The sequence below is a fragment of the Cantharellus anzutake genome (assembly GCF_015039405.1).
Source record: "Cantharellus anzutake strain C23 chromosome Unknown EI90scaffold_58, whole genome shotgun sequence".
In the NCBI taxonomy this organism is placed as follows: domain Eukaryota; kingdom Fungi; phylum Basidiomycota; class Agaricomycetes; order Cantharellales; family Hydnaceae; genus Cantharellus; species Cantharellus anzutake.
The window spans coordinates 10,948-35,877 of NW_024067008.1; the positions used below are offsets into that span (position 1 = coordinate 10,948).

The 24,930-nt window shown below is 49.3% G+C and overlaps 3 protein-coding genes across 3 annotated transcripts; 1 reads left to right on the forward strand and 2 right to left on the reverse strand.

Moving 5' to 3' along the window:
• Positions 1–6,155: 6,155 nt before the first annotated feature.
• EI90DRAFT_3129480 (uncharacterized protein) lies at positions 6,156–6,643 on the reverse strand (the record flags this gene model as incomplete). The annotated part of the gene is made up of 2 exons (XM_039064202.1): positions 6,156–6,488; positions 6,539–6,643. The coding sequence occupies 2 exons, from the start codon at positions 6,641–6,643 to the stop codon at positions 6,156–6,158; spliced, it is 438 nt and encodes a 145-aa protein (XP_038911784.1).
• Positions 6,644–7,273: 630 nt separating this feature from the next.
• EI90DRAFT_3129481 (uncharacterized protein) lies at positions 7,274–8,051 on the reverse strand (the record flags this gene model as incomplete). Its single annotated transcript, XM_039064203.1, has 3 exons — positions 7,274–7,308; positions 7,376–7,660; positions 7,721–8,051. 3 exons carry the CDS (start codon positions 8,049–8,051, stop codon positions 7,274–7,276), a joined length of 651 nt encoding a protein of 216 aa, XP_038911785.1.
• A 15,276-nt stretch (positions 8,052–23,327) lies between these two features.
• EI90DRAFT_3019386 (uncharacterized protein) lies at positions 23,328–23,930 on the forward strand (the record flags this gene model as incomplete). Its single annotated transcript, XM_039057353.1, has 3 exons — positions 23,328–23,550; positions 23,649–23,696; positions 23,803–23,930. 3 exons carry the CDS (start codon positions 23,328–23,330, stop codon positions 23,928–23,930), a joined length of 399 nt encoding a protein of 132 aa, XP_038911786.1.
• Positions 23,931–24,930: the final 1,000 nt, after the last annotated feature.

A 24,930-nucleotide genomic window follows, 5' to 3' on the forward strand; every position in this document is an offset into this window, starting at 1 on the left:
TTGGAAGAGTTTCATGTTTTTCATAATATCGCGCAAGAGCCCGAACATGCGATGCAAAGTATGCACCATCTCCATCATGCCGGTCAATGGCTATGTGAATACTTGCTGTAATCCATTTATAGCTTTTGATACACAGAGTTGCAAAGCTTTGGAGCAGCTCATATTGATGCAACTTCGTCTGAAGTCAGCATCACATCCCTAAAGTAAGGGCTCATAGTTGCTTACTTGGCACATGTTAGAACCGGGCGGAAACAGACGACTCCGGAGTGGAATCGGAGACTTAGCGTGGAGGGACCTTGGCCTCAGCGACTCAAGCGGAGCGCTGTGCCATTGCTGTTTGTCCATTTGGTCCTTAATTTCACAGTAGGTGAGCAGGAAGTCTCTAGGGGGCATTTCAGGTCGATTTCGGACTGAGGTTACAAGTTACTAGGTACATTGTATATAAGGAGGGGTCCGGAATCAAAAGGAATAAGGGTAGGACAAAAGGAGACAAAGGGAGATGGAAAGAGGAACAACACCGAGGGTCAAGTGTTTGACTCAATGGTGTTCCCCAAAGGAGGAATGAAGGGCCAAGGCCCAAGAAGGGAGGAAGGAGGATGGGAGTCGGGAATGACTAGCTGACTGAATAGAAAGGAAGCAGCAGCCCAAATAGGAATGAGGGAGAATAGCGGAATTGAAATGGACAATGCAATAGTTGCAAGGTCCGGAGTAAGTCCGGAAAGTCCGAACTCGGAGGTTAAACTCCGGAATATTGGCAAAGGTAATTAAATGGAATGAGCTAACCAATACAATGGGTATAAGCAGAGGTGGGGTCAAAGTCCGAGGTCGGAGCTAAGACCGGAGGTTCCGGAGACGAGACGTGAACGGGATACCGGAGCGGAGGTCCGGAGTCGGGAGCATAGGTTTTGCATACTCGTCTGGAAGGTGTCGAGGTTGGGGTTGGACCCGGAATGTTCCGGAGTCGGACCGAAGGTGGTGTCCGAGCCAGAGGTGGGATAACCTCTTGGGAGTCGGCAAGGAGAAAGTGACGGAAGGGAAGTAGGACTCCGGAAGTCGGAGTTCGGAGTTCCAGGAGCCCGGAGCGGAGGTCGGGATTGTATGGATATGACAGCACAATGACAAGCTAACTTTCTTCTTCTTCTTCTGTTGATCCAGGATATCATTGATTCCATCCTGCAACTCCTCCCATGATTTCAATTTTGGCTTCACCAGTGATGGTTGCGCAACATTGTTCATCAAATCATTCACTTCTTCATCATCAACCCCATCCATAGCATCAATTCTGTCACCCACACCATCACTTTCATCCATCTCAGTGTGTTGGTCTGGGATCTGACACTGGCGCTTCCTCATGGACTCGGGTTCAGTCAGCGGAAGTGGTATTCCCATAATATGCGGCACATTGTCAGGGGACGACTCCTGGGTCCCCATGACCCTCCCCTATGGTCCACAGTCCCAGGTGTAACCAGCCCTGTCCAGGGCACAACCTACTGTGGGTCAGAGATGATATATAAAAGAGAGGCAAGTATATACAACTTGCCTACTGTGGGTCAGAGATGAGAAGGAAGTTAACTTCTCATCTTCCCACAGTGGCCACAATACATCGAAAACTTCCGGAGATATCCGGAAGTCACATGAGACCCGAGACCCGAGGTCCGGGCCATCCGGCCGCACTGAGCATCTGGCACAGGGCGCGTGCGGGGAGTGCAACAGCCGGGTGCAGTCACGGGTGCAGGTGCGAGTGCAGGTGTGGATGCAGTATGGGCTAGGTCAGGGTGTATGCCCTGACACACATGCCTTCGCTTTGCTGGAAGTGGGGTTGGAAGTGGGTCATTGTCATCTACCAGTGCCACCGCTGGTGTGTCGCAAGGAGTGGGATTGGGGCCGACCTCACTGGACTCGGAATTCAGGGACTCAGTCGCACTTGCAAGATAGGATGGATTTGAAGTGGAAGATGAGGGACAGGGTTTATGGAAGGATTGGGCCCGGGGAGTGCGTTTGAGCCCAGTTAAACTCGTCTGTGTCAGTCTTTCTTTCTTTTCCTTCGCTCTCCATCTGCGCTTTGACCATTCACACTTGTTTGCTATGACAGGCCCAGTGGAGTAAGGCATCTTTGCCTCATGCAACTCTGTAGGTTCCTATGGTCAACTAGGATTCCAATATAAGGGACACTCACTATTTTTCCTTTCTCCAGCCACCTGTGCAGCTTTTGCGTGTGCTTTCAAACTTGCCGGACTCACACCCTTCTTGGGGATATAATCGAGTTTGTTGACATACTCCGCTATTGCTGCCACCCTCTTTGCCATTGTGTTTTGTAAGCTTGTATCCTCCTTGCTCTCTCCATTGTCCATGTATGAATTGATGTCTTCACCAGAGTCCGACACTGAAATCCTCATCTTCGGAAGCAAGGAATGGGATTAGCAGGTATGATTCTGAGTTTTGACTGTAGTCAGGGCCCCAATCATCATTTTTGTTATTATCAACTGCTTCTGGGACAGATTGGAGCCAGCTGAGGAGTGACATCAAGCGCCGGATACTAAACAGGGAAGGCAGCGCTCCGCTACTTCGGAAGCAAAACCCTTGCAGCATGTTGATCATCACATTCATGCTTCAAACCCATCTCCCCTGGAAATCTGAATTCAAAATCACGTTCTGCTTGCAATTGTCTTTAATTTGATGTATTTTTCGAGCATAGGCGCTTATTTTTGAGTGTGCAGACAATTTTTCTCCAAAATCAAGAAATCAAATCTTTGAATTCACACTTATGGTTGGTGGGAAATGATTACTAGGGATGTAATGAACTGTTTCCTGGTGTTTGAGACTTTTTGCGAATATATTTAGCCTCCCTTAAAACCTTAATGGGTTTGCCTGTCCACGACTGTACCATATCTGAACCTACCAATGGCAGTGCAAACAGTGTTGTAGGAGAAATAACGGTCACTGTAAGGTGGGTGTCCTAGAACCCAGCTGTGAGTATCAAATATGTATGATTCACAGTGGGTAGGACGATAGTGACCTCCCTGGGTCATGTGACCCCTACATACATGGACCATGACCTGACAGTCACCCTATGAAAACTCATTATGGAAATATGCCAGATAAATCACAAAAACCCCATATGACAAATAGATATGAGAAAATAGAAGAACCTGAAGTTTAACAAATTTTAATGAATTATTACGACTACATACGATAAATTGGAAGAAAGAAAATTAATAAAAATACTTCAAGCTTAGCACCAACAAGATGGTATGCTTGGGGGAATTTATAGCAAATATTAAACAAGGAACTAGGTCAATCGAGCAAGATTTGACTATAAAATCAACCAGAGAACCTCCATGGAAACTACTTTCCCACGCCCACACACGTAGCCGAGGCTGGAAGTACCATGGAACAAGGATTCCTTAGGAACCAATGCAAAATTCAAAGTTGTGTTTATAATAGGGAATGTATATGTCTCCCAAACGGACCCAATGAAAGTAATTTCAGGGAAAAATACCCATAGATGATGGAGATATGACCAAAACTCTCGGAAAATGAGGACAACATTCAAAAGGAAAGCATGAAGAACAAGCAGTAATGACCAAGATAAGCTTGATGGCCCACTAGAAAGGAAGGGATCTATTCTTAATCCACCCAAATTTTCATAATAAAAGGTTCCCGCATCAATGAGATATTCATTAACAGGATGAGCAACATCAAAGTCATGGCTCAGGGAAAAGATGATGTTCACGCAAGATCCATATTTAAAACACATAACAAAATTTACATGGAAAATATCATAAATTGGAAACTATCGTTATGCAAAGTTTCAGCCCAAACGATCCAGCTGTTGTGAAGTTACACCAATGACGGGAATATAGAAATCTGCATCATGCTTAAAGACATGTGAGGGTGGCGATGCGAAGGGAACTGGCCATCAGAACTGAGATCTGCACTTCGGCAGATTGTGAAGACCAATTTATGTCCAAATAAGGAAGACCCCAGTCAAAACAAAGCATGGAAAGTACAAAAACACCTTAGAACATGAGGGAAAAATCTGAAATAAACCATGGAAGCCTGTATTGAGGATACAAACACCTGCACATACAATAAATTCTGAACAATTAAACAGAAACGGCGCCCACATACGAATGAGTATGGGAACAACACACATGATTACCAAATGTGCATGTGAACTTTTGCTAACTCGATGAATACCGAGAAATAGAGTACAATTCTAGTACCATTGGAAAGGTGAGAATAAATAAAAATTTATGATGCCAAGAACGTGAAAAACCATTCAGAAATGAATGAGATACAAGGACATGAAGCTAGTAACCTGAATATGCACAGGAAGACAGCTTCTAGAGGTCCTGAGCCCCAAATAAAATACATAAAAATATGATATCTTGAGGACGACCTATTATAACAATGAACAATACATACGAAGGACTAGGATGCAATAATACAAACGAGAATCAGGGGAGATGGATGAAATCCACGAAATCCACTAAACTATGATGGACCATGGCAGGAATTTTAGGGAACGATATACTAATGAAGCAGAGAGCTATAACACATTTGTTTGATCAATTCTTGACTACTAGCAACTTTTTCTTTTGGTTCTAAACCTGAATAATTCACTCATTTATCATTTCAAGTCTCATTTCAACTAAATGTCACCAGATAAAAATAGAATAAATCAGCTGAAGGTCTCAGCACAGCTGTATGCGCAGTAATGTGAAGTTTGAATTCAGAATGACCAAGTCATAGCAAACTTAATGGTAAATAAGAGGAATTTGAAATAGAGAACTGCAACAAATGCAGTGCAGTGTTAGGTATGGGACTGGCGAATAGGGACGACTGGCAGGGACAAGGCTCCGGGGTTGGGCTTCGGCCTCAGCGACTCTGAAGGAGCACTGTGCCCACCTACTGTCTCAGTGCCCACATTTCAAGGTGACTTGAGGCTGCCTTAGGGGGGACAAACCTAGTCGATATTCAGACTAAAGCTATACTAATGTATTATACATTGTATATATAGTCAGAGGAACTGAATGGGTCAGGTGATGAATTAACAAAAGAACACAGAACAAGGGCCGGCATCTGGGTCAGAATGCATGGTCATGACATGCAGTCAAGTTCTAATTGAACCATTAAAATAGCTTAGGTGAGGAAGGACAATAAGGATTCTAGGTGCAGTCTGACTGCAGTAGAGCCGCAGTTCAGCACAATAGAACTATAGCGTGAAAATTTCATTTTTATTCAGTTTGAGGAAAATACACTGTAAATAAATCCTGTAAATATGAGGTAGAGTGTGAAAAAGGAAGGCAACCCAAGGAGTATAAAAGGGAGACCCTTTCTGCGACTTTTCACCCCCCCCCTCAGAGAAGTAAGAAAATAGAGTATTATTTTTCTCAAGCATTTCTGGTTGTCACTCCAGTGCGAAAAAGTGATATACAGTTAAGATTGCCCCTGTAGTAAAAGGCAGCAATTAGGGAGAGGAATATTAAGTAAATATTTCAACAGGAGAGCTGGTTAACACTCCAGATTTCAAAGTGTAAACACAAAACAGTTATTTTGCTACTGTCAAAACAAGCAATAAAAATAAGACAAAAATAAGACAAGGTCAAGGGACACTTCTGTAAGGGAGATAGGCTGCATACTCATGGCCCTCCCTAATTCATTTTCTCATTGTACCATGCGGTCCCAAGCCGCACTAATCACATGTAATTACATTATGTATATATAACCTACATGAGAGGGGATGAAGGCTTCCCCAGCCTTTACTCCCCCATTGATAATATAGCTACATACAGCGTATATCTGATGGACTGGGAGTGTGAGGCAACCTGACTATCACGAGATCGCTCGCGAACTCAACCTTAACAATGCTTACAACTTCAGACACGATCTAAACCCATTAACTGAGTAGAATCTTTGAAAATTCACCAAGTAGAAGATTTAATTCAAGTTAAAATCCAAATTAAACAATCCTACACAGAATTACACCCAGACAAATTGAGAAATTACAATAGAGGAACAGCTCTGCAGGGCTTTGTATATCTGTAAGTCAATTCTCAGAAACTTTTAGACTAACCCATAAAATAGAATTAGCCAAAACACTCGGATTGGTACTATAATTACAACGAATTTAAGTAGTACACTTCCCCATCCTAACTAAAGAACCAGGGAACAGCTTGGTGGTGGTCTTGTTTGAACCTCCCAACTGACCTTCCTTCATTCTCTCCTTCAGCGTTGAGGTCAGCAATTTTGATGCTTGGCACTTGAATAGACAACGTAACCAGATAGGATGCGGAGGATATTGCACCATCAATTCCTTCAAGCACACATGTCACAACTGCAAGGAGGTGTTGACAAGCAGGAAGGAGGTTATTGGGTATGATTACACATTCAAGGATGAGCTGAAGTTGTCCATAGTGGACGGTGTGGACCCATTCTTCATTGGCATGATGTGATTGTGACTTGTTTAGCGAAAGTAGCTTGTACTATCATGGGGAAATTAGCAGTGAGATGGGCCCAGATGGAATGAACTTACCTGAACATAGGAATTATCTTGTACACTGCCATGTTTTTGCAAGGCAAAAGCAGAGCAAATTTCATCCCCACCTCCTTTTATGCAGGACTTCCCCCATTGAGGCATGCTGAGCAGCAAAAGTGGTAGGATGTGTGTCCATGAAACCCTGTACATACAACCTGTTAGAACGTGCGGATTCGGACGACTCCGGAGTGGAATCGGAGACTTAGCATGGAAGGACCTCGGCCTCAGCGACTCAGGTGGAGCGCTGTGCCATTGCTGGTTGTCCTGGGGGTCCCTAATTTCGGATCTAGCAGAGGGAAAGTCTCTTGGGGGAATTCATGTCGATTTCGGACTGAGGTTACAAGTTACTAGGTACATTGTATATAAGGAGGGGTCCGGAATCAAAAGGAACAAGGGTAGGACAAAAGGAGACAAAGGGAGATGGAAAGAGGAACAACACTGAGGGTCAAGTGTTTGACTCAATGGTGTTTCCCAAAGGAGGAATGAAGGGCCAAGGCCCAAGAAGGAAGGAAGGAGGATGGGAGTTGGGAATGGCTAGCTGACTGAATAGAAGGAAGCAGCAGCCCAAATAGGAATGAGGGAGAATAGCGGAATTGAAATGGACAATGCAATAATTGCAAGGTCCGGAGTAAGTCCGGAAAGTCCGAACTCGGAGGTTAAACTCCGGAATATTGGCAAAGGTAATTAAATGGAATGGGCTAACCAATACAATGGGTATAAGCGGAGGTGGGGTCAAAAGTCCGAGGTCGGAGCTAAGACCGGAGGTTCTGGAGACGAGACGTGAATGGGATACCGGAGTGGAGGTCCGGAGTCGGGAGCATAGGTTTTGCATACTCGTCTGGAAGGTGTCGAGGTTGGGGTCGGACCCGGAATGTTCCGGAGTCGGACCGAAGGTGGTGTCCGAGCCGGAGGTGGGATAACCTCTTGGGAGTTGGCAAGGAGAAGGTGACGGAAGGGAAGTAGGGCTCTGGAAGTCGGAGTTCGGAGTTCCAGGAGCCCGGAGCGGAGGTCGGGATTGTATGGATATGACACAACCAAGGTATCTGGCAACTTTCCCTTTGAGACTATCGTCGGGTTTGTATGTTGCTAAATACGGGCTTCGCAGTATGGATGCCGGATCTGAAAACCCACACAACAATCAGTTCAGATCACTAAGAGAAAGATGAAGCATATAAGTACACTCATCATACACATGCTCATGTTCATGGGGGTCATCTGGATCGATTTCAGGGCCATCGATTAAATCAGAAAGGTCATAGCAGTTGATAATGGCATTCTCTTGAGCCAGCGAGAGTTGACGCAGTGCAAGATTCTCATATGGACGAACCCTTGACTTGAGCACAGGCACAAGCTGACCACATGTCAGAATCTGGAGATTATTGTCAGAGTCGGAAGTATTGTCAGAGATGGATAGAAGACGGATTGGGTTCTGTCTGAGTTGAGGTCGGAGGCGATGCAGAGGTCTGTTGGAGCGCGTGCGCGGATATGCAGGCGGAAATATGCGGTGCATCCGGAAGTGCTGTTCAAGGTTAGCAGAGTGGGATCACGGCCTCAGCGACTCAGGTGGAGCACTGTGCCCTGAGCTTGACGTTTGGGGGAGATCCCGTATTTACAAACTGACACTTACAGCGGACTTCAAACAAGACTTGCGGGCAGAGCGGACCTGTAGGAGGAGCGCGGACTCCGCGAGCACGGACTCAGAGGGGGGGAAGCCCCCTTTGCAGAAGGAGGGACTCAGACCAGACAGGGGGGTACTCTAGTTGATTTCAGACTGAGGTCCCCAAAAGTATTTACAAGGTATAAGTAGATAAGAGAGGGACCGGTTGGTCCAGTGCGGAAATAAGCAGAAATGAGCGGGGACTTGTCAAACTAAACCAAGGACAAGAACCTGGGAAATGGGAGGCAAGGAATGAATAAAGTTAAAGCGGATCAAATACCAATATTGACAGATTAAATGAATGAATGGGAAAGTGCAATAGCACACGGATCAAATGCCAATATTGGGGTGAACATAATAGGCACTCGGCAAGGAATGAATGTTATGTTGCCAAGTGACAAAAATGGCCAGAGGACAAAAGCGGAGGTCAGCGTGCGGCGCCGATACAAGTCCGCAAATAAGCGGGGTCGGTGCGGTGCCGACACAAGTCCGCGAACAGAGGTTGATCTGCCAGCACTGTCACACAAGGACAGCATGAAGGCCAACAGAGGTACAGAGGGGAGTGGGAGTGTTGACCTGACCAGAGGTGTCAAGGGCAACCAGAAGTGGCCAGAGGGTGCAGAGATGGGCAGAGGGTGCGGAATGCACGGAAGCGGGGCATGGCTGTGACCACATAGCGGGAAGCGATGAGTGTGGTTCAGATGGAGACAAGGCAGGCATGACTGAATGCCGGGAGCACCAAGGGCCAGGAACTGGAGGTAAGGTCGGAATACCGGCAGGGCCTAGGTTCTGATTATTGGCCAAGTCTCATGTAGTAAGGCAGGGGGGCCAGACATGGGGTTGGGGGCTGGTTAGGATGGGTTTCGGGTCGGCAGATTCGCCTATCGGCATTGGTTCGCCGCTGACGGAGCCCCAGGATTTGTCGGTCATGACACCACACCATCATTCCATAATGAATGACCAATTGAAACAAGGGGGCCCATTTTATTCAATGTCATCCACAATATGGAGAAGTGCATGGAGGGTAAGTGTGCATGTTGAAAGTCATTGTTCTCTGTATTGATAGTAGTATCTTGGTAGTGACAAATTAGTGCAGTATTAATAAAATTACAACACTGTCATATCCATACAATCCCGACCTCCGCTCCGGGCTCCCGGAACTCCGAACTCCGACTTCCGGAGCCCTACTTCCCTCCCATCACTTTCTCCTTGCCGACTCCCAAGAGGTTATCCCACCTCCGGCTAGGACACCACCTTCGGTCCGACTCCGGAACATTCCGGGTCCGACCCCAACCTCGACACCTTCCAGACGAGTACACAACACCTATGTCCCCGACTCCGGACCTCCGCTCCGGAATCCTGTTGGCATCTCTGTCTCCGGAACCTCCGGTCTTAGCTCTGACCTCGGACTTTGACCCCACCTCCGCTTATACCCATTGTATTGGTTAGCTCATTCCATTCAATTACCTTTGCCAATATTCCGGAGTTTAACCTCCGAGTTCGGACTTTCCGGACTTACTCCGGACCTTGCAACTATTGCATTGTCCATTTCAATTCCGCTATTCTCCCTCATTCCTATTTGGGCTGCTGCTTCCTTTCTATTCAGTCAGCTAGCCATTCCCGACTCCCATCCTCCTTCCTTCCTTCTTGGGCCTTGGCCCTTCATTCCTCCTTTGGGAAACACCATTGAGTCAAACACTTGACCCTCGGTGTTGCTCCTCTTTCCATCTCCCTTTGTCTCCTTTTGTCCTACCCTTGTCCCTTTTGATTCCGGACCCCTCCTTATATACAATGTACCTAGTAACTTGTAACCTCAGTCCGAAATCGACTGGAATTCCCCCCCAAGAGACTTTCCCTCTGCTAGATCCGAAATTAGGGACCCCTAGGACAACCAGCAATGGCACAGCGCTCCACCTGAGTCGCTGAGGCCGAGGTCCTTCCATGCTAAGTCTCCGATTCCATTCCGGAGTCGTCCGAATCCCCACGTTCTAACAAACACAACCAGTGGACCTACCTCTCAAAATCTTCAACATTGTAGGTGGGATAACCTACTATACCTTACCGTATTTTCGCGGTTTTACGTTCCTTAAGGATTTCCCATATGCAATGATCACCTACCAATGCCAATGGTGCATAAGAACATTTTATTTCATTTATTATGGAGTACAATTGCGCATAATGTGCTGGTACTGAATTGGTCCAGTGTTAGACACTGGTCCAGGGTCGGCACCGAAGGTTGCTGTTAGCGGGCTGCTATAGGCCGCAAGGGCCGTGATGCCGTGACAAGGCCCGAGGGTGTCAGGGGACGACTCCCGGGTCCCCATGACCCTCCCCTGTGGTCCACAGCCTGACCTATGAACAGCCCTATCCAGGGCAACAACTACTGTGGGTAAGGAGATGAGAAGGAAGCTAACTTCTCATCTTCCCACAGTGGCCACAATATCAGCAAAACTTCCGGGGATACCCGGAAGTCACATGAAGGGGTAGGAACCGGGTCCGGAGCATGCGGCGTGTGGAGCATGCATGCGTGTGGGAAGCGCAGCGGGTGGAAGCGGGTCCGGACGCGGGTCCGGGTCCGGGCTAGTCAGGGTGTGCCCTGACAGAGGGTAGGGCATTTGGCCTCAGCGACTCTAAAGGAGCGCTGTGCCCCCTAGCTGTCTCTTGGCCCTCATTTCAGACTTACTGGGGTTGCCTTGCTGGGGTCAGGACTTGGGGGTCGTGGTCAAATTGATATTAGAGCTAAAGTACTATAATGTAGTATACAGGATATATATAGGAAGGCAGAATGAATTGAAGCGGACCCGGGCCGAAGGCCGAAGGGTCCGGAAGCAAAAGGGAACAAGGAGTGGGGTTGGCTGCACAGCGGCCGGCAATGACCGAGGGTCAAAACAAACAATAACAGGTAAATAAAGGAAGGAGCGTAGGGCTGCGATAGTGGCAATGGTATCGTAGCGGCGCTGGACTCGGAGTTGGGCCAGAGTCGGGCACGGGAATGGTAGCGGCCAAGTGGGCGGGGTAGAGGAGTCACGCTGGGCACGGTGCCAGAGGCGGACTCAGGGCAGGAAGGTTGGTGTGGCTGTGGGGGAGTCGGCCAGGTGCAGGGGAGCCTAGGGGCAAGCAGGGGAGTGAGCAGGGAGTCCTCATAGAGGATAGGGATGAGGGTTGGGGCTTGCGCTCGTGCTCACGCTCGCATAGCGGGAATGGGCTCGGGTGGCATTGGGACAGGCAGCTAACAGGCTGGAATGCATGGCCATGACATCCAGCCCAAAAACTATGCTTGGCGCTACTGGCTGCCAAAAGACGATCAAGGGCTCAAAAAATAGAGAAAAATCATAACTATGGATTCCCCGAATTTCATCCAGATCGACCCAGCCGTTGTGGAACAATGGTGGTGGCGATTTCTCATCTTACTGCAAGGTTCTGCACAATGTCGAAAGGCACATGAGGGTGGCGGTGTCGAAAGTCCTGTGCGGCAGAGCTGAGACCTGTACTTCGGGAGATCACGAAACTGGTTTTCAGCCCAAAATGGAAATCACAAGCCATACCGAAGTAAACAAACAACCAAAATGCACTCCAGAGTGCTCAGAGAATTCAGAAAAATCACAAAGGATGCATATGAAGATCCAATTGACACGGGGACTCTTGTGAACACTTTCCAGGACGTCTAACCCTGCACACGGGCCAATTTTACAATTATCATGCCTGCCACTCGGTCAAATCTCAACCATTTTGGACAAATTTAGTATCGGGAGAAAGCTATGAACCCGGGGAATCGAATGGAGAGGTCGGGAAAGGATGATACGGGTAGGAAGAGAGGGATGAGTGTAGTGTGATGGTGGAAATTGGTGGAGGACGGCAATTATTAGCAGATATGGCCCACTTATCACTCCTGTCTTTTTTTATTGAACTTCCAGCTGTTGGACTTATTGGCCATACTTAACAGTCCACATGGTGTCCATAACAACAATCTTTTGTTTTATATTTTTCCTTTCATTTGTTTTTCCACATTATTGCTGTTCCATGTGTTTAAAAGCTCTGTACATGTAGGAATGAAAAAGTGACCTCCCTTTTGACTACAAAGAGACTGTAGCGCTGAGAGATCCAAGTAAAAGAGAGAAATTCTAAGCTTGACTCCTTGAGTATTATAAGGAATCCCTGACAATTGTCCAAGATGGACCAGGGGTACGTAATTCTTAACGAGTTTTTGTGATTATTTTTGTTTTGTTAGCACCCGGACCGAACCTAGGACGAGCTTAGGACATCCCAGACTCCCTCTCCACGAATTTGCTTGCATTTAGGGGGTTAGATATCTAGCCCGCTTGCAACGTACTTGATAGTTCTCTCGCAAATGAGTTCAACATTGGTGGAAGTTATATTTCAATGTAAGGGAGAGAATTAAGCGGAAGAGCATGTAATGTTCATAGAATTGTTGGTGCAGGAAAGCGATCTTTGAGTACAAATGGGCCGATATGCAAGGCCCAACATCCATAGTCTTTGGCAGTGAAAAGATGCTGTTCTGTCCAAATATTTGGCATCGGACGGCCAAATGCAGAAGGGATAATGGCTGCAGCTTGCTCTGTCCCCGTGCCTATTTGCGCCCAGATTGCATCGTTTAGAGTGTAATGTTCCCATCCCTCATCCAACTTGTTGAATTTCCCTTTCCAAAGATGGATCATGTTTTTCAAGTTATTTTTGAGCACAAGGTGCATCCATTCATGCGGAAATGACTTGAAGAGTCAAATAGATGGGATCTTGCAAAGTTCGCTGGCAGCGTTTATCCCGAATGCTTGGGAAAGAGCCTTGCGTTGCTCTCCAGGTGGAAATGATACAATTGCTTGAAGTTGGTGGTCATATCGCCACTGTGTTTGCAAAGGGAGGTCTGCAGGATCCCAAGACTGAGTTTCACTTGTGGATGAACCAGGTTGGAGAAGGGGGATGTAGTAGGTTGAGCTGGACCCACGAGTGTTTAGGATTCCTTGAATTTCGCAGCTACAACAGGGAACCTTGGCATTATGACCCTTCAAATTTGTTGCTTTCTTGACAGCAGGCATATCGGCATTAACACAAATTGGATAGGCCTGCAAATGAAAACCCTCCCTTTTACTTGAGTCATAAGTGCAGATTGTCAGGGCACACCCGCCTGACCCAGCCCCACCTCACCCAGTGCCCCACCATCCGCTCCTCCCGACCTCCCCCCTCTTCCCCTTTTACTCTTCTCTTTCTTCTTTCCTCTCTTTTCTCTTCTCTTTCCTCTTTATTATTTTCTTATCACACGGATGACTTCCTTTGTATCAATGTACCATTGACCTGGCTGCAGTGTAATGCACCCGGACCCGGACACACCGGATGACCTCCCACATACTGGAAGCTCCTAGGACCTCTTACGGAGGTACCCGGACAGATGTGGCTGTGTGCATAGATGACATGGCGCTTCCCACATGGCCCCAACCACATGTATATAAACACAGCCTAAGTGGGAACTGAGAAGCAACCTTCTTCTCACATTTCCCACTTTAGGCAAGTAGCTTACATTTCCCTTGTTAATAACAATAACACATTTCCCACTTTAGCCTGAGTGGCCAGGGACCCTTGTCTGCTTCGGGCCTGTTGTTATGTGTGCCCACGTCATACCTACCGGACCCTCAGCCCTGGGCGATATACCCAGGCGCTCTCAACCCCGGGTCGGTCCCTGACACAGATGCCAACAGAAAGCTGTTTTAATTCATCGATGAGGGGTTGAAGGAATGATCCAAAGTCTTGTGGTGCCTTTGGCCCAGGAACAAGTCCAAGAGGTATGACATTTTTCAGGTGGGTATGAATTGTTGGTGGTGTTAGACACTGGTCCAGGGTCAGCACCGAAGGTCGCCGTTGTGGGCCGCTATAGGCCGCGATGGCCATGATGCTGTGAACAAGGCCTGAGGGTAGGGCATTTGGCCTCAGTGACTCTAAAGGAGCGCTGTGCCCCCTAGCTGTCTCTTGGCCCTCATTTCAGACTTACTGGGGTTGCCTTGTTGGGGTCAGGACTTGAGGGGTCATGGTCAAATCGATATTAGAGCTAAGGTACAATAAAGTATCATACAGGATATATATAGGGAGAAAGAATGAATGGAAGTGTCCCCGGGCCGAAGGCCGAGGGGTCCGGAAGCAAAAGGGAACAAGGAGTGGGGTTGGCCACACAGCGGCTGGCAATGACCGAGGGTCAAAACAAACAATAACAGATAAATAAAGGAAGGAGCGTAGGGCCACGATAGTGGTGGTGGTATCATAGCAGCGCTGGACTTGGAGTTGGGCCGGAGTCGGGCGCAGGGATAGTAGCAGCCCTGTAGGGGCCAAGTGGGTGGGGTAGAGGAGTTGCGCTGGGCACAGTGCTGGAGGCGGACTCAGGACGGGAAGGTTGGTGTGGCAGCAGGGGAGTCGGCCTAGCATTGGGGAACCACGGGCAAGTGGGGAGTGAGCAGGGAGTCCTCAAGGAGAATAGGGATGAGGGTTGGGGCTTGCACTTGCACTCGTGCAGTGGGAACGGGCTTGGGTGGCATTGGGATGAGCGGCTAACAGGCCAGAATGCACAGCCATGACAGGTGGCAAGTTAAGGTTAATGGTGATAATGGGCCAACAAGTGGCTGACCCCCTTTGTACCCATTTGAATAGCTGTGCCCCATCGGATTGAAGGGCCAGTGCCAAGTCTCGAGGGTCAGAGAAGTAGGTGGGATTGCACTCGAGTCCATCGATGACAGCTTTTTGGCGTAAGAGCATCTGGTAATAGGAGCCACTGAACACATCGGTGTATTCATTAACGTGAAAGCTAAACTGTAAGGCTGGTTGGGGTGCTGGCCTCGGTGACTCCTCAATCCTCAGGCTGTCGATAACTGTAAGGGGTTGGTGTAGGTTCCAACCCCAGTTCTCCTCAATCCTCAGGTCGTCAATAAAGTTGAGCTGTATGGAGCCTTAATTATCAATGATGGGGAGGAAAAGGAGTTCTCTTCCTTTTCCCAAATTCCCACGCTATTGTATATACATTGTTTATACATGTTTATTATGAGACACATATAGAATGAAGATAGGAATTAAGGGGTGGGGTTACCACTCCTTACAATAACATAGACTGTATGGAGCTAGTATTTGACAGGGGGGGAGGAGAAGAGCTAAGCTCCCTTTCCCGACCCCAGACACTATATATGTATATACAGTTGTTATACATTGTTTAGTCTGAAGATTATTATAGTATAAAGAATAAAAGGGAAGTGCACAAAGCGTGCATCATCCATCCTCTATCCATTCCTTACATAAACCCCTGTATGCAGTATGAAAGGAGTTCACACATTTGCTTGTTTCAGTAGAGAAGGAGCAATCGAGGGATCAGGGGTATATAATTGAAGCTTCATGTCACAGCTGTGCATTCCGGCCTGTCCCGATGCTGCCCGAGCCCGTTCCCACTATGCAAGCGTGAGTGTGAGCCCTGACCTCAGCCCTGACCTCCCTCCCCTGCTTGCCTCTAGGCTCCCCTACACTTGGCCGACTCCCCCGCTGCCGCACCAACCTCCCCACCCTGAGTCCACCTCCAGCACTGTGCCCAGCGTGACTCCTCTACCCCACCCACTTGGCCCCTACAGGGCCACTACCATTCCTGCACCCGACTCCGGCCCAACTCCGAGTCCAGCGCCACTACGATATCATTGCCGCTATCGTGGCCCTATGCTCCTTCCTTTATTTATCTGTTATTGTTTGTTTTGACCCTCAGTCATTGCTGGCTGCTGTGCGGCCAACCCCACTCTTTGTTCCCTTTTGCTTCCAGACCCTTCGGCCTTCGGCCCAGGTCCGCTTCCATTCATTCATTCTCCCTATATATATTCTGTATGATACTTTATTGTACCTTAGCTCTAATATCGATTTGACCACGACTCCCAAGTCCTGACCCCAGCAAGGCAACCCCAGTAAGTCTGAAATGAGGGCCAAGAGACAGCTAGGGGGCACAGCACTCCTTTAGAGTCGCATGGCCATCGCGGCCTATAGCGGCCCGCAACGGCAACCCTTGGTGCCGACCCCGGACCAGTGTCTAACACTTCATGCGAGTCCATACTCATTCAGGCACGGTTTTTGGCAGACAGGACAGCTGTCCATTAGTGAGAATTCCCCAGTAAAGGCAACACAACTGTTACAGGAATGGGTTCCGGGGAACCCAACCTGAGCCGTTTGGCTCACTAATGGAGGTGGCTGCGTAGCCATCGGAGGGAGAGCAGAATAGGATGAGTGTATGGAAGTACAACCTGTGTGTTGGCCAACGGTAACTTGGCGCTCCTGGGAGTGTGCCGGTAGCGGGTGTGCCGGGAGTGTTTGGCTAGTGGTGACTTGGCGCTCAATGGAGCGTACTGGTAGTGAGGGATACTGGGACTCCCAAAGGGAGTCACACAGTTGATGGCTATCGGTGACTTGGCGCTCATGGGAGCGTACCGGTAGCGGGAGTTGTTGGGGAAAGTGGGCTGGTGGACCAGTGCACGGTAGTGGGTGACCATGGGAAGTGGGACCCGCGGGTGCATGGCCAGGCATCCTGGAGCTGCCTGGGCCATATCCTTCTCCTGAGGTGGGATAGGCTACAGTTCCTGATAGGGAACTTCTGGTTGGATGGGAGTAACCACTTGACCACCTGGTGGACTGGTGGGAGCGGGCAGCAGGAGGTTGGGCATGGGAATGCCCTCCTGCGGTTTTGTCATGGAGAGGATGAATAGGGAGGTGGACATGGTTCCAGGGTTACAGGTTGAGTTTACAGTGGTGGCACAATGGTGAGGATGTTACAATCACGGTACAAGGTTTGTAGGTTATGTATTTGACAATGAGAAAACATCTCGGCAATTACCATACATGTCATATGACTTGTATCTATCTAATACAAATGTTATAATGGCCAAAGGAAGTCCCTTGGAAATCAACAAATCCCCCAGCCAGCACCAAAACCCAGTGGGAAAGCTTGGCATGGGGTTTGGCAGAGAATGAAGTGAGAAGAAGTAAGAAATATCTTACTTGTGTGCCTGGTCTATAGGAGTCTAGGCCCATTTCCATAGCAAGGGGCCTCAAGGTCTGGTTGCCTGTCACGGACCATACACCATAACAACAACTGTCCACACAGCAGTGAAAAACAGTAAACTCCACTCCAGAAAGTGTCAGGGCACACCCGCCCGACCTGCCTCCACCCGGGCCCACCTCACCCGGTACCCCTTCTCTCACCCTGCACCCTTCCTTCATATCCCTTCCCCCTCTATCCCTCTCCCACTTCTATTTCTATTTCACATGGACGACCTTTCCCTTATATCTATGTATTAGTGACCCGCCCGTGACGCGCACATGACATGCCTAGCCCCGGATGCCCCAGACAGCTCTAAGGCGCAACCTAGTGCACGCACGTGCAGCATACACCCTCGGGATCCCCCACAGGGACACCCAGGTGACCGCAGCTGTATGCAGGGTGATGTGGCGGACCTCATGTGACCCAAGCCGCATGTATATAAACACACCTGGGGTGGGAACCAAAGAAGTAACCTTCTTCTCAACATTCCCACTTCAGGTAAGTAGCATAGTTTCCCTTTTAATAATAACTCAACATTTCCACTTCAGTCTAAGTGGCCAGGGATCACTGTCCCACATCGGGCCTACCAGTACACACGCCCGATCTACCCCCTGTGAGGTCCTTAGCACTGGACGCTACGCCCAGACCGCCTCGACCCCAGACGCGTCCCTGACAGAAAGCTCTTGAATTCAATGATGGAGTTTGAAGCGTGATTCAATATTGATGTGGGCTCCAAAGTATTGTCTAAGCTTCCCATGGAGTGACCAACTTAGTTGTCCTGACAGAGAGAGGCTGAAAAGCTTTATGGTGTCTAGATGTCAGGGCACACTGCCCTGCTCTGCACCGCGCCCTCCCGTTGCCCCTCTTTCCTCCTCCTCCCTCTTTTGCTTTGTCCTTTGTCTTCCTTCTTCCCCTCTCTTCTTTCCTTTCTTTCTTTATACAGATGACCTCTCCCCTTACCCATGTAGCACAGACGTGTCTGATGCCAAGTACTCCGTGTGGGTACTGCACTGCCGGATATGCTGTGCATTGTCATATCCATCCCTGGCCAACGACTTCCAGTACCTCCGATCCCTCCGGTCTACCTCCGCTCCTTCTCCACTAACCTCGGAGCTCCCGTATTCCGCAATCCCCTCGGTACCCCTCGATGGTCACCACCCCCTCCTTTCAATTTATTACCTATGCCTCCCTAAGTATGGAGCCCCGAAGACTTCCAGACAGCTCCGACGTCTGCTAGCGCACTTGTCAGGGCCCGGCCTCGGACTCGGAGGCTCCCTGACCTCAACCCCCATCTGGCCTGTCCTCACACTATGCGGGGTATGAGATGTATAGTAAAAGGAAAGATAATATATACACTTGCCTATGCAGGGCATGAGATGAGAAGAAGGGTAAAGGTCTCATCTCCCCGCATGGTTGCTATATAAAGGAATGGGTCACATGCCCACAACTATACAGCTCCTAGAGTTGTGTAGTGTGACCCAGAGGGAACATCCAGGTGGCAGTGCCCAGTAAGCGTGGGAACGTTCTGGGCGAGTTGCTCGCCCAGAACTGTGGCTGTGACCCGTGGGAACATTCTGGGCGAGCTGCTTGCTCAGAAAGTTCCCATGCTATCCCATGTGCGCGCGTGTACACAACACACAAAGGCAACAACAAGGCAACAGTCAAAGAATAAAAGGGGGTAAAGTAGGTGGGGAGTCCGGGGCACCCTAAGGCAGGGTGCTGAACCCTGACAGCACTCCCGCCTCCGCTGGGCAATACACTCGCCTGCCCTGCAGAGCCCACCTTCGGGCCTATCCCTCCTTTCTGTTTCTGGGTTATCGCCTGCCTTTCCGTTAACCCTGTAACCTGACTCGTTGGTAATATTCAGTCGGCTAATGTTTAACCCCGTTAGCTCGGCTCGGCTTGGCTCTGCCATTTGCGGACCCGTCTTTGCTGTAACTATATATATATCCAACTTGTACATAGGTTACACTTCAGTAATAAAATCGACTAGAGTTTACCCCCCTTCAGTTCTGGTTGCCAGTTAGTAAGTTAGGGCACGGACGTGTTACTTGGCACAGCGCTCCTGGCATAAGTCACTGAGGCCGAAGCCCTCTGCCACGGAGACTTTCCCTCGTCTCAACCTGGTCTCTGACACGCATCCTCATTTGTACTCCTCCTCTCTGACACTTGGGATCACCTGCAGAGCCATCTGCAATACCCCAGCTCCACCTGGGCTGACGTGGCACCCCCACGTGACCTGTTCCTGCCTGTATATAAACCGAGCTGAAGCAGAACCGAAGAAGCAGCCTTCTTCTCACTACTGCTTCAGGCAAGTATCTTACTCCAGCTTAGTTTAGTTTAGTTTAGCCTTCCATTCTAATAACAATCACTACTGCTTCAGCCTAAGAAGCCAGACAGGGATGTGAGCCCAAGTGAGGGCCATTCGCTATACATTCCCATTACTCTGCTGCCACCCGAGCCACTAGTGCTGGGGGCCACGCCGCTACCCCTGCCTCTCCTGCGCTGTCCCTGACAGCAGAAGAAGGCTTCAACCTAGTCTCCTCCACCTCCTCCAGCATGGTGACTGAGGAGCAGTACCAGGACCTGCTGACCAGGTTCCAGGAACTGCAAGCGATCCTTGAGAGCAGAATCCAAAACCCACCACCTGCACCCAAACCCAAAGCACCCAAAGTCGCCGCACCCACCACCTTCGCTGGAATGAGCGAGGACCTCGACCGCTTCAAGGTGGAATGTGGGATCTATTTCCATGTCCGCATGGCAGAGTTCCCTGACACTCTGTCCCAGATCCTCTTTGTCTTGTCGTACATGAAAGGAGGAGCTGTGGGAGCATGGGCAACACAGTGCACGATCACGCTGCTGACGGTGGGATCTCCTGCAATCACTATGGACGACTTTATGGCAGAGCTCGACGCCATGTTCCAAGATCCAAACCGTGAAGCCACCGCCCGACAGAAGCTTGCCACCCTGTGGCAAGGTACTGACTCCGTGGATAAGATTATCCAGGAGTTTGAGATCCATGGCCCTGCCTCGCAGCTAGGCGATGTGGGGCTGGTAGACCACTTCAAATAAGCGATCAACGCGCAGCTCTGCGAGAGCATCTATCGCCTGCATCCCATGCCAAGGACTTGGGCAGAGTGGAAACAGGAAGCCACCCTCCTCGACAACCAGTGGCGGCGCTTCCAGGCAACGCAACCCTGCCTCCCCCTGTTTAAACTGCCCCTTCCCCCCACGAGACCGCCACCGACAACCCCCCAGCCCTCCGCACGCCTGCCACCTGGACCCCTGCCATGATCCACCACCACCCCTGTAACCCCCACAGCCATGGCCCTGCGCCCCCCAGCTCCGCTCCCTCAGCCAATGGACCTCGACCGTTCAAGGGCTGACCTGCAACGAGGGCTATGCCACAACTGCAACGCCCCAGGGCACTTTGCACGAGACTGCCCCCTCCCAAAGGTTCACCAAATACGCCGCATGCACCTGGAGGACCTTCAAGCACTTTCAGAAGGGCTGAGAAGCCAGCTGATGGGGACACCCAAAAGAGATGAAGAGGGAGAGGAAGCAGACCCCCTGGAGGATTTTCAGGAAGGCGACCGGTGAGGGATGCATCCTGGCCACCCACAAGCAATAGTACCCAGTGTAAATACCGAGATATGCGCAAGTCTGCACCATCATCCAAATTCCACTGGGTAATTGCTAAGAAACAGAGGAAAACCGCATCCTCAACCAAGAAAGGCATGAAAGCTGCTGGCCCACCGCTTGAGGTGGCTGTCTCCCCACCTGCCATCTACATGCTCGCCAAACAGTCCCCCCACTCCCTCAACATGAAAGTAAAAGTGACCACATTACCGTCCCTCACTGCGGTCGCTGTTTCAGTGCTGTTAGACTCCGGCGTGACTGGGAACTTCGTAAGCCCAGACTTCATCCAGAAGCATGGGCTCGAGATGACCCCGCTCCCCCAGCCCATCCCAGTGCGCAATGTAGATGGAACACCAAATGAGAATGGGGCCATCACTGAAGAGCTGGAAGCCCTGTTGGCATTTGGCCAACACACAGAGTGGGCCTGCTTCACCATGGCAAACCTAGGGCAGATCATTGGGCACTTGTGGCTGCTACACCATAACCCAGAGGTCAACTGGGCATGGCAGAAGGTCATCATGTCCTGTTGCCCCTTGTCAGGGCACACACCCTGACTAGCCCGGACCTGGACCCGTGTCCGGACCCGCCACGCTTCCCGCATGCATGCACGCTCCATGCGCTGCATGCTCCGGGCCCGGTTCCTACCCCTTCATGTGACCTCCGGGTATCCCCAGAAGTTTTCCTGATATGGTGGCCACTGTGGGAAGATGAGAAGTTAGCTTCCTTCTCATCTTCTTACCCACAGTAGGTTGTGCCCTGGATAGGGCTGGTTACACCAGTGGACCATAGGGGAGGGTCATGGGGACCCAGGAGTCGTCCCCTGACACCCCTCCGCCTGCCGGTCACTGCAAACAACCACTGAGCAGACCCCCAAAGTGGAGCCTGGGGACGGGATCTACTGTGAGGCCCTGGCCCATGTCTGTATTCCGCCCACAACATCAATTGATGTTGTGTTGTCTGATAATTATGTCATGATGCTAATTTAGTGGCGGAAGCTTCTCTATTTATTTGTACCGAGAATGTATATAAACCCTCGGGGTAGCTGTCAAAGGCGGATCAGCCTTTACTTCTACCCCGTTAATATACAGCCCATCAAAGCGTATACTTAGATGGACTAACTGAGGCCTGAGGCAAATGGGGGAACGGAACGTACCATCCCCAAAACAAGTAAGAACCCTTTCACTTTTTTACGCTCTATTTTCTTTTCCATTCTTGGCACTGTGTTACCGGCGCTGTAGGCGGGCACAGCCGGTACCACGCAAACGAGCCGATTATCGCGATTCTACCACCCACGTCAAGCATTCCACTTCCGAAACACATCTACCACTGTTTCATATACCCCTTCCACGTTTCCTATATTTTTTCCGATTTTTTCAAGCCATTCCTGACCACGGACAACCATCAGTTTCCAAATTGGGCAACTGTCACCCGCATATTCCGCCGCTTCCTCTGTATCTCCATCAATTCTCCACCGATCCGGACGAATTTGGTATCGTTGGAAAGCCCTTGTCAACACGAGTCGAACAATGTTACGAGCGACGGATTTGGTTCAGCGGTTGAGGCGATCGCCATGGTTCTTTATTTCCTTAACAACATCAATATTGCTTTGATATTGCTTTTTTTCTTAAGTGTTCCTTGTGGATCTGTTTCCGTCATAAACCCGTCGGATCATTCGGATTTCCACGTATTTCTTTCATATTTATAGTTACCCTCTTTCCTGTATTTACAAAAAAAAAAGGACTCCCCCAAAACAGAGAGAGGTGCTCCCCAAACGAACATGAAGTTCTAGCAGACGTTACCAGCGCCCAGAGCGGCGAATACGAAGCCAAAGAGGCTCAAGACATAGTGCAGGGACAGAGTTCCCATTAGTTTGATTATCAGTGAGATTTACGAGATTTTCATTTTTATCACATCGCACCCGGACCATTTCCCCCCCCCCTCCTCTTCATCCGAACCTCCCCTGAGCACTACCAACTCCGTGGCCCCCTCTCTTTCTCGTTAGGGTGGTAGATCCCTTGCCCCCTTACAGTGCCGAAACCCCATTTGGCAATCACTGCATTTAGAGAAAGATTATCAGTAGCCGAATAGTACAGGGATATCTGTAATATTCTCTGTTGTATTGCATGCTCAATGATTGCAGAATAACTCAGGGATAATTTGGGACTCCTGCAGACGTTGACAGAGAATAGCACAGCGATTTAACTGGCCGGATTTGGGGGACACCAGCTAGGTCCTGGCAGTATCCATTACTGAATATTTCACTGATATCACACGGAATAAGAGTCCGACGTAAATACATACAAACAATCCTTAAATCCGACAATATTCTGGTGCTACTCATTTTCGCACCCCCTTTCCGTGTCATACTTGTCAGAGCAAATTAAGATAGCAGTACTACAACTAGTACAATTAGTACTAGGGCTGTAGGAACAATGAGTACATCCAATGGACTTCAACATCCTGAAGGCGACCTGGATACGCCATCCACCTTGCCAATGTGCCAAACTCAATCTGCTCAGCCAGATTTTAGCAGTAATGCAACCAGTGCCAGCACTCTTGGCATCCCCAACACATATGGGCCCCTAGCCTCCCATAATCTGTTCCCATCCCCACCATCATGGACCGGATCAAACGGTTATTACGGACTGAACCTTGGTGAGTGTGAAAAGAGAGATAAGAGAAACAAGTGCTCACTGAGTGCATGTTAGGGATGTCAAACACTAGTACTCCAACTCACACTAATGTTCATCCAGGTGTTGGAGGGCCTATGTATGGCCAGCAATATTCACCTTTACCGTCTGGTCAGTCAAAATATGACATGCCATTAATCAATATTAATATTAATGAGAATCCGTGCTTACGTGACATATTTCCAGGCATACCGACTCCCGCTACGCACAACATCAGACTTGAGGCGATGCAACACCACTCCACAGGCCAGAGTACCAATTTCCCTGGTACCAGTCACTTCCAGGATGGGGGTCTCACTTGTAGTCCTTTGGGGCCATCCTCTCAAGAGGCGTTTGAGAAGCTAATCATGGGCTTGGTCCAGAAAAAAGTAGATGAGAAAATGGAAACTATTTCCCAGCAATTGAGGGAAGTGACTCAACAAGTGGAGCTAAATGCTACCAACAGCACTGCAAACACTCACCTGAACAGCAGAAACAGTGAGAAAGGCCAGACAAAGGACAAGTGGCCCCCCAATGGACGCGTGCGTCATGTGTCTTATAATGTGTAATGTGGGTCAACCTTACTGATCTAACCTTGAATGCCCAGGACCCAGTACGGAAAGCATTGCGTGATGTGATGGGTTGCAATGTGAAAATACCGGAGGCAGCAGATTTACCATCGCCTTTGTCAGATGGAGCTCCATCGCCACTCTGGGCAGATGGAGAGCCTGTCATTACCCTGAACTGGTGGTTAGGGCTCAAGGCACCAATAAATCAGAAACTGATTAGTGAGGCGGTGAGAACTAGTCTAAACACACCGGTACGTGGAAGCGACATGCTCTTGTACAACCACTGATATTCCTGGCAAAGACAATTAAGACCTGGATTGAAGAGGGAAAGATTGTCCAGAATGATGTCTGCGACGCCGCAGAGCAATACTTCACATCCCTCAAATTCAAGTGGACCAAATCACAGTCTGAGAGCGGCCGTCAAACTCTGCTAGATGCGTGAGTGCGAAACACGATGATGGCACGATCAAAAGCAGTACGTGGTTATTGCCTGATGATTGGCAATATTGATTATTAAGTTTCTTTACACCAGAAAGCAGCCAGGCGGCGTGATGGGGCAGAAGGGCTAGAGGGTAATGTCGGAGTCAGTAAGAACGAGATGGAGTCGGTTATCTTCACCGACTATATGTCTTCTGACAATGACATGGACACTGAAGTTGAAGGCGAAGTTGAAGGCGCCTCGAGGAATGCAAAAGTACCACATATAATTCGTCGACAGAATCTGTGGAGAAGTGCAAAGGCAAGTCATAACTCAAAGCTTACCACAAAAGATATGCATGGCTGACTGGTGAGCCAAG